Genomic DNA, 9,839 nt, shown 5'->3' with positions numbered 1-9,839 from the left:
TGACGTTTCTGTTCTTGTATATAAAATACAACACATTAATTCTCCTTTCTCATTGTGCTCTCTCCATACAACCCTTTGTGTGTACTATACTCTAATGTTCTAAATGTGTCGTGCAGTGTTGTGATGTAACGGAGTACAAATATGAAATACAAAAACTTCTGTACGTTACTGTACTTCAGTAGGAATTTCACGCATCTTTACTTCTCTTTAATTTCCTAGATAAAATGTATATTTTTACTACGTTATTTTACCACTAAGCATCTTCGTTACTCGTTGCTACAAAATAAAATCAGAAGTGTGTGTGTGTGTGTGTGTGTGTGTGTGTGTGTGTGTGTGTGTGTGTGTGTGTGTGTGTGTGTGTGTGTGTGTGTGTGTGTGTGACTGTAATAAGGCAACTCACTGCTCCAAAATTAGATTGCATTACGCACGTCCGCACTCACTACGGAGAAGCACAGGCGCGCGCAGCGTGCACGCGCATTCAGAGCTGGAAAGCGCGTAAAGACAACCAGAAGCAGTGAAATGTCACTAATGTTGTTACCAGAGTTGTAGCACAAACAGAATATTAATGCAAACAATCCATGCAATATTACATAAACATAATATTTATTTATTTGGTCTCTGTCTTGTGGATATTATTTATTTATTTATTTATTTATTTATTTATTTATTTATTTATTTATTTATTTATGCTTTATTAATGTCTGCACACACACACATGAACTGATCTGATTCAAGACTGACATCATTACATCATGCATAAAATTTTGGTGTCCACTTTTACCATTTAATAATACCATAACTTTTGGCTACTATATAATAATAATAATAATAATAATAATAATAATAATAATAATAATAATAATAATAATAATAATAATATAAATTCACACTGAGGGCTAAAACCCCTAGAGATGAAATCCTAGACGCTGCTCTTGTGCCTATTGAAGATCACCGAAATTTTACTTTTTACTTTTACTTCACATACTTAAGTACTTTAAATATCAGAAAATTACTCTTGATACTTAAGTACAGTAAATATCAGATACTTTAAGACTTTTACTTGAGTAATATTCTAAAAGGTATAGTATCCTACCAAAGTCCTTTTCTAGTATGATACTTTTACTCCAGTATTGCTTTCTACTACTTTACACAACACTGGTGTCGTGCTTAATTACCTCTTTTCTTCTTCTGGAACTTTCTATAAGTCCCATAAAACTTTTAATTGCCCAATTCCTAACTCCCTGTCAATCTGTCCAACCGTCTATTACATACCACACAACAATTCCTCCTCCATTCGGATTATGGGGTTAACAATATCTTGCAATTACTTTTCCTACATCAAACATCAAACTGAATCGTCATTCGGTTCAACAACACACATAAACAATTCCATACATATATACTTATTACCGTATACTCATTCCCATATACTCATTCCCAGTGCCCCCCCAGCCCTACCATGCAGCCCTGTCTCACCCGACAGCGGTATCTAGGACTAATGTGTTTTCTCCACCTGCCCATGCAGCAACAGACTGTGAGTTTAATAGCACCCACACACCGCCGGTATCCGCAGGAATTTTTATCTCAGGCCTCATCACAACAGGTTATACCAAATATAAATAACAATATAAACCAAGTATAAAATAAAATAACACTTCTTCATTCATGAGACCTTTTCACACATATGTGTGCTTTAACTCTCTACATTTGATTATATTGTCTTCTGGTAAAGTAGGTTCCTGTCTTTTGTATACTATCTGCTTAACTCACTTAGTTCTAGAGTAGTGTGATTTGAATCGTGTTATATTCTATACCATTGTTGGTTTTATAGTGTTGGTCTTTGTTGTTCTCCCAGCTGATTAATCAGGTGTAGTTTCAGTCTCCCTTAAGGTGTGAATTGGGGCAGGGCTTACCTATTTAAACTGAAGGTTCTAGTGTCTGTAGCGGTTTGTCAGAATCTCTCTCTAACATCTCACAAGATCTCTTGCCCTTCATTTTCATTATCGTCAATAGATCCATAACATCTGGTCAGGTACCAACTACTTTCAAGAGAGCAAGGGTTATTCCCATCCTAAAGAAACCTGCTCTGGATCCATCAGACATCAGTAACTACAGACCGGTGTCATTTCTCTCATTTCTTTCAAAAATTCTTGAACTCATTGTCTATAATCAACTGTCTGTCTATCTCTCACAGAACAACCTCCAAGACCCCAACCAGTCTGGCTTTAAAGCAGCTCACTCTACAGAAACAGCCCTTTTGGATGTCTCTGAGAAACTACATACTGCTAGATCAGACAAACTGTCATCCATCCTCATCCTCCTTGACCTTTCAGCAGCGTTTGATACGGTCAACCACAAGACTCTCTTATCCTCCCTCAAGAGTCTTGGGATTTGTGGATCAGCTTGGGAATGGTTTGCCTCCTACCTGGAAGGACGCTCATATCAGGTAACATGGAGGGGAGTGACATCTGCTCCACACAGACTCTCCACTGGCATCCCACAGGGCTCAGTACTTGGTCCTCTTCTTTTCTCCCTGTATACTCACTCTCTTGGTGAAGTTATTTCATCACATGGGTTCTCTTACCACTGCTATGCTGATGATACACAACTTATCTTCTCTTTCCCACCCTCAGATGCCACAGCTTCTGACCGGATCTCAGCATGTCTGGCAGAAATATCATCATGGATGACTGCTCATCAGTTAAAGCTCAATCCTAGCAAAACTGAACTGACGATCTGATCTCCCCTTCAGCCACAGCTCACAACCTTGGGGTAACCATAGACAATCAACTGTCCTTTTCCTCTCATGTTGCTAATGTGACTTGCTCATGTCGGTTTCTTCTCTACAACATTAGAAGGATTCAGCCATTTTCCCCACACAGACTGCTCAGGTACTTGTTCAGTCTCTTGTCATTTCTAGACTGGATTACTGCAATGCACTGCTGGCAGGTCTACCTATGAACGCAATCCGTCCTCTGCAAATGATACAAAATGCAGCTGCCCGGCTTGTTTTCAACCTGCCAAAGTTCTCCCATACCACCCCTCTGCTGCGATCCCTCCACTGGCCTCCGGTAGCTGCACGCATCCGATTCAAAACACTGATGCTGGCCTACAAAGCCAAAAATGGACCAGCTCCCTCTTACCTCAAAGCCCTCATCATTCCTCGCACTGCACCCCGCAACCTCCGATCTAGTAGCACTGCTCGACTGGTTCCACCATCTCTCAGGGTAAGAGGCAAGTTTACTACAAGACTCTTCTCTGTTCTGGCACCAAGGTGGTGGGATGACCTTCCCCTAGAGGTCCGGACAGCTGAGTCACTGGCTATTTTCAAGCGGCGATTGAAGACCTACTTATTCAGGAAACACTTCAACTAGCACTTCTTTCCTTATCTTTTGCATTTAAAAAAAAAAAAACCTTTGACACTTTTTCATTGTAACTTTGAACAAATGTTTTAAACTCATGGTACCTTAAGTATGTAACCTAGTGAACCAGTATTAATGTATTCAATGTTAGAGATTTAAGCACTTATGTACGTCGCTCTGGATAAGGGCGTCTGTCACATGCTGTAAATGTTAATGTAAATGTAAATGTACACACATACACAGTCATAGCAGGAACTGCCAAAATAGGAATCACAAACCACAAACCCCACTTATCTATTCATGGGTTTGCTATTTCTCATCCAGCTCTTTTATTTCACCCTTAAAAGTTCTTGACTTCGAGAGCAGTTGTCCACCTCTCCCACCAGTGCCACCCCTCCCCTGTCAGGCCACAGATTATATATGTCAAACTATGTTACAAACTAACCGCAGCAAACTAACCACAACACAACCATATGCGCCAACCCGGTGGCTAAGGCTGTCGGCGAGCCCCCACTGTTGTCGTTAATGCAGGTTCAGGAACAAAGAGAAAAGTCAGTAATGAAGAAATACCTTTCAGAACCTTCTGGTAATCTGGTACAGAAATGTCCCAGGAGCTCCTAACAACTTCACACTATGGTTGGCTGCTTAGCCAAACAATTTAGGGAAATCTTATGTTTCAACAGAGTAAATATAGGAAATTAGATGATAAACACGGCAATGTAGATTTTAACTTCAACTGCATACACTGTCTACACTTCTCTCTTAATTTTAATTAATTTAACAATTTAAATTATTTAATGACCATGTGCAAGATTTAATACAGAAAATACGATTTTTTAATTAAATTAGTTTATTAAATTATTGGAAACGCTACAGTTATTTTTAAACAAGCGTATCTGCAGTAGTTTGTTGCAGAAGATTCTTGTAAAAAAAAAAAAAAAAAGATCCATTATTGTAAGGAATTCTCATCCGCCGCTTGGACAGGTTAACCTAACATTCAGCCTCTCACACCTCTGCTTGGTTTCTGTTCTCCACAAGGTCTTGGGGAAGTCTCAATGAAATACACACGAATCAGTCTTTCAAAGAGAAGTTCCAAAGTTTATTAGGAAAAGCAGGAATATATAGTCGTACAAGAAGAGGGAGGGTGTAGTGAGTGTGTGTTGGTATGTGTGTGCATCTATGTTTAAGTAACCTCTCAGTTGTCCCAATGAAGTCAGATCTTATAGGGATATAAACCTATACTTCCCTTAGTTCCTATAGTTGGTAACAAAAAGAATGCTTATGGCAGGGCCACCTGTGGTAAGGCTAATTATGGTAGGGACAAGAGTGTGTCCGTGTGTTGAGGGGGGGGGGGGGATGTATGTGTGTGTATGTGTGTGTGTGTGTGTGTGAAACAGTCTGCAACATTACCAGAAAAGATTGTTGTATGCAATTATTCTCACAATTATACATGATAAAAAAAATGCCACTATTATGTTAGTCAGGCTTTATATACAAACATGCTTAGTTAGTTAATGCTCAGCGTTGCTCAGTAAAAACAATTCTACTGAGAAATCTGACGTTTATTTCTGACATCAATTTTGATGATGTCACAGCCATCAGTGGTTGGAAATTTGAGAGAAGTGGCTGTGCTGTCTGAGTGGGAGGGATGGTGTTACTTCCCCTGAAATTCAGAGTAACATTGACCAATTGTGTGGTTCTTTGAGCTCACGTATGAGTAAGAGATGTTCATCTGCCCCGTGATGTAGCATGAACAGAAGATGGAAAAGTGCAGTGTCTTCATGTGTCTTGGAGAAATCACATGCAAGTGTGTGATGAGAAGAGATAACTAGTGGGGATGTTGGGAAATGACCAGTGGGAGACGGTCTGCAATAAAATTCAGCTGAAATCATATTACTGTTCTGACTGGTTAAAGAAAACAAATAGCTGAATATAAAAATCTACGTTAAGAATTTTTCCCATGAACAACATTGCTGATTGATAAAGCAGAAAAAGTACACAATGCCAAGTTTAAATAGAAAAAATAAAACATAGTTGAGAATAAATGCACAAGATTAGAAAAAAAATAAAATCACATCCCAGTGTCTGGACATGTGCAGAATGCATTTACAGGTTTAGATGATAACAGGATACAAAGTTTTACATTGCTTTCATTTAACATGTTTTGAGAGTTAAGCTCCAGAAAAATGAATCTGACTGATTGGCGTTAGTTGGTGTTGACGTCTAGAATCCGGTAGACTGAATCTTATTGGTTGTGTTACCCTCTAAACTCTGGTAGACTGAATCTGATTGGTTAGTGCTTGGAGTTAGGCTTTGGTAGACTGAATCTGATTGGTTTGTATTGGGAATTAGGCTTTGGTAGACCGGAGACATCATATTGTTCTGAATCTGAAGAAGATTGTTTCCATAATCAGCAGCCTGAAATAAACAGAGATGAACAGATAATAGGAAAAAAAAAAATGAAGTCACTGGCATTTTGAATTAAAATCATTAGACACATCTAATAAGGGATAATGACACACATTGTGATCATGAATCAACAAACATTAGTCACAAATTTCGTACGTTTTTGGCAGTCAGCACGGGCAGTGATGTAACAAAGAGCAGTACAGTTGTGGAAGTATTCTGAGTTTTACTGAATTTTCCCTTTATCCTTATTATTACAGCATCATTTTTACTCACTGTGTTATTTGTTTCTGTTCTCTGGCTTAAAGGGGCAGAATCTGCAAAAACAAATAAAACGCCAGATGTACAGGGATTTTATAATGAAATCCTAGGCAGAGAAGTGTTTTAGCATGCTGGTGTTTCGTGTTTGTTCAGTACCTTGTGTTCTGTGTCTCAACTTGTAGCCGAGTACAAATCCTCCAATCAGCAGCACAAAGACACACACAGTGATGATGATGATGATGATGATGTTGATGATGAATGTGGATCCTCCTGATAACATTATGGTGAATATTCACATTAAAACAGTTTAATAATGTCATCATTACAAACGTCAGATAGTTCATGCATTTTTACACAGATGAGTTAAACCATCATATAATCAGTGATGGAGCAGGTTAACCTGAAGAGTTTTACCTACGTTGTGTTGCTGTTGAGAGAAAACTGCTGTATTAACCAAAGGATTTTATGTTCAGCTTCTGTCTAATTTATTTAAATTTAACATTGATCCAGTTTGTCATTTGAAATCTGAAATGTTACTAGAGGCAGAACGATTCTCTGTAGTGCTGAGGAGAAAATAATTCTTATGGTTCTGCAGTTCCCTGATGTTCAACATAACTTTAAAGGAACTATGACTAAGTAGAAAGTGATAATAAGTAAAAATCTTTTTTAATTACAGACAACGGTAGTGCTGCAGAAATGTATAACTTATAAATGCCATTTAAATTTCTTGGACCATTAAATTCAATGACGCATTTATCTACAGAATTTAAAAACAAGTTTTATAAACCCACAGTTCTCTGTTCTTATATATACACTCATATATACACTCATATATATATATATATATATATATATATATATATATATATATATATATATATATATATATATATATATATATATACAGACACACACACACACACACACACACACACACACACACACACACACACACACAAACACACACACTGTATATTTGAACACTTCTAAATCTCATGTTACCTTTATTTCAGAACCAGAATTATTCAATTACACCTTGTAGTTTTTAAGATATACTCATTAAAAAAAGGATGTTGTTTTCAAAAAGAGGCTCAAAAATAGGCCTCAGGTGGAAGAGGTACCTTCATCTGTGTGTCATTAATTTCACCCTCGTCCAGGCTTGAAAAACTTACAAATAGTGAAAGCTACTTTAGTCGATTTCTAGCATAGTTTTTAGTTGCACAGCAACAACCTAACACACTAACAACCACCTAGAATACCGTAGGAACTACTTAATGACACACTAGCATAACTAAATGGCTTCTCAGTGCAACCACTTGGGATAGCATCGCAACTTCCTTACGATACACTTACAAGCATCCGGAGTACCTGCCAAGCAACGTTCCAGCAACCAACTGGTTTAGCTTAGCACTTAGCAAACAACTGGGTGTACAGTAACCATTTAACAACAAAGCTAAATTTTAGCAACACCCTAACAGTGGCTTATCATAGCTATCATCTGGTGACAAAGAGAACAGACCACAAATGTGTGTATTGTGAAGTTCTTACAAGCTCAGGTTCTAGCAACTAAATGGCTTAGCATAACCAACACCTAGCAATTAAGTGGGTTAGCATAGCTAGGACCTAATGACAAAGAGAACAGACCATAAATGTGTGTATTTAATATCTTACCAGACTTAGGTGTGTATGATGTGACATCTGGATTCTCTGTTGGGTCTTTTGTTACTTCTGTTTACAGGAACCAGAAAGTAATCCCATGTTCATATATTAATAACACAAAGAAAACACAGATAAGTCATAACTCTGACTGTGGATTGTTCTGAACTTTGTGGGTTCAAACTGTTGACTGACATAAAGACACGTTGTTGTTGATTGTATACAGTATTGTCAGTAAATAACAGATAATAAGCAGCAGTAAGACTCATTGTACCACTTAGAGAAACTATTTTTAACTGAGGTGTTTTTTTAATAATTCACTGTAATATGGTAGTAAAACAATCTCACCAATAACTTGGAGCTGAATTTCTGGGAAGAGCGACAGATAACCGAATGAACTCATGTCTTCAGTAAATGCGCAGGAATAAAGTCCTCCATCATCTTTTCTCAAATCAGGGATGTTCACACTGAAAACTTTATTCTTCCTGTCGTCAGAAATGGAGAACCTGCCGTCCTGGTGTTGTTCTGTTCCACTGATACGGATCAGTTCAGATCCACTGAAACCATCTAGTCTGTAGAAGGACTTGGGGTTTGTTTCAAACTCTACTGGATAGAAGCAGCTGATCATCAGAGTCTGTCCCAAATGACCTGTTACTGCTTTTGTCCCACTACAACATGGATCTGTCAATCACATTATTTCATTATTACATTCGTACATTATCACAACTACATTATTCCACTTCACCTGATTTATATTTCTGTTCAAACAAATCAAGACTCTCCATTTTAACACACAGCTGTTGGTATTAAGAACCTGCTGTTTACATCCTCTATCATGATGAACTTTAAATATTAAAGCACATAAATTTCCTCACCACTGTTCACTGTCAGGTTAATGTTGTGATTCCAGTTCAAGTCTCCAAACTGATACATTCCAGTATCCTGTAAACTCAGGTTTATGTAAATCAGTGTAATTATTCCTCCAGTGTAAAACAGATCAATTCTGTCCTTATGAATCAGGTTGTTTAACTCTGAGATCTGAGCTGTTAGCAAATCTTTACACTCGGTGTTTGCTATAAATTTGCAAAAATACACAGGTGATGTGATTTGTGGATTTTTGAAGTTCATTATGACACGACCTCCAGGATAACTGATCACATCAAAGCAGTGCACTGAACCTGTCAATCAGAATAAAAAGATTTGTCATCTTTCTGATGATAAACACCTCCAAATTCTCTCAATACTAAAGTTCAGCATGAAACTAACAGCAGCACAAATTCATAATGATTCCTCAACTCTGTAGTTTGTTATTTAATGTATAATTACTGACCTGAGATCAGGTAGAAGGTGATGAAGGAAAAGAAATTCTTCATTCTGTACTGAACTAAAGCTTCACTGATCCTCTCAAAAACTTTTGTCTGCTATTGAATTAAACTTTTGAATCTTTATAATCTTTTGTAATAAGTCTATTGTACTTGTTATAGAATCCACTTCTCTGCCTCGGTTTTCTCTCTGGTTTGTGGCTGTTTCCTCTTTCTGCTGTTCGTCAAGTCTTTCACAGTCTTTTCAGCTGATGATGTTGACATCAAACCCTCTCAGGAAAAAGTCATGGTATATAGTCTCCTTCCTTCCGTCTTTCTTTCTTTCTTTCTTTCTTTCTTTCTTTCTTTCTTTTGATGTTCAATACTGGTCTAAAATGAACACAGTCTTTGGTCATTTCCTCTTGCAGACTGATGCATCTTTTTGTTTTTGTCTAAGGTGCTTTATCTTAAAAGTCTCCCATCAGCACTAATGACCAAATACCTACAGAATCAACACAAGTTCATTGGGGTAAAATGGCTGGAAATGTGTGAAAGATATTTTATAAATGTACAAAAGATGTACCTTAACATGCCACCTCTCTCTCTCTCTCTCCCCTCCATCTGTCTCTCCCTCCATCCATCTCTCTCACTCTCTCTTGATACGCAAGTTTTTTTTTTTTTACTATTTATTGGGTCACTCTGACCACATAATATGACCTATGTAAAATAAGGGTTTCTAAAAAGTCAAAAAGTCTCTCTCTCTCTCTTTCTCTCTCTCTCCCTCTCCCCATCTGTCTCTCTCTCTCTCTTTCTCTCTCTCTGTAGTATTTATATCTCTCTACAAAGTTTGCTT

The 9,839-nt window shown here is 37.6% G+C and overlaps 1 protein-coding gene across 2 annotated transcripts; it reads right to left on the bottom strand.

Moving 5' to 3' along the window:
* Positions 1 to 4,480: 4,480 nt before the first annotated feature.
* LOC113658476 lies at positions 4,481 to 9,544 on the bottom strand. 2 transcript variants are annotated; one of them, XM_047803236.1, is made up of 7 exons: positions 9,016 to 9,544; positions 8,561 to 8,863; positions 8,034 to 8,366; positions 7,701 to 7,757; positions 6,186 to 6,299; positions 6,045 to 6,085; positions 4,481 to 5,750 (listed from the first exon to the last, which is right to left on the bottom strand). In XM_047803236.1, exons 1-7 carry the CDS (start codon positions 9,056 to 9,058, stop codon positions 5,586 to 5,588), a joined length of 1,056 nt encoding a protein of 351 aa, XP_047659192.1. In that variant the 5' UTR covers positions 9,059 to 9,544; the 3' UTR covers positions 4,481 to 5,585. The 2 variants fall into 2 exon arrangements, with proteins under 2 accessions (XP_047659192.1, XP_047659191.1); XM_047803235.1 differs by having other exon boundaries at positions 4,481 to 5,780; positions 9,016 to 9,542.
* Positions 9,545 to 9,839: the final 295 nt, after the last annotated feature.

The sequence above is a fragment of the Tachysurus fulvidraco genome, chromosome 18 (assembly GCF_022655615.1).
Source record: "Tachysurus fulvidraco isolate hzauxx_2018 chromosome 18, HZAU_PFXX_2.0, whole genome shotgun sequence".
Taxonomy (NCBI): domain Eukaryota; kingdom Metazoa; phylum Chordata; class Actinopteri; order Siluriformes; family Bagridae; genus Tachysurus; species Tachysurus fulvidraco.
The sequence above is the reverse complement of the archived record's forward strand: the minus strand, read 5'-3'. Positions and strand labels throughout refer to the sequence as shown.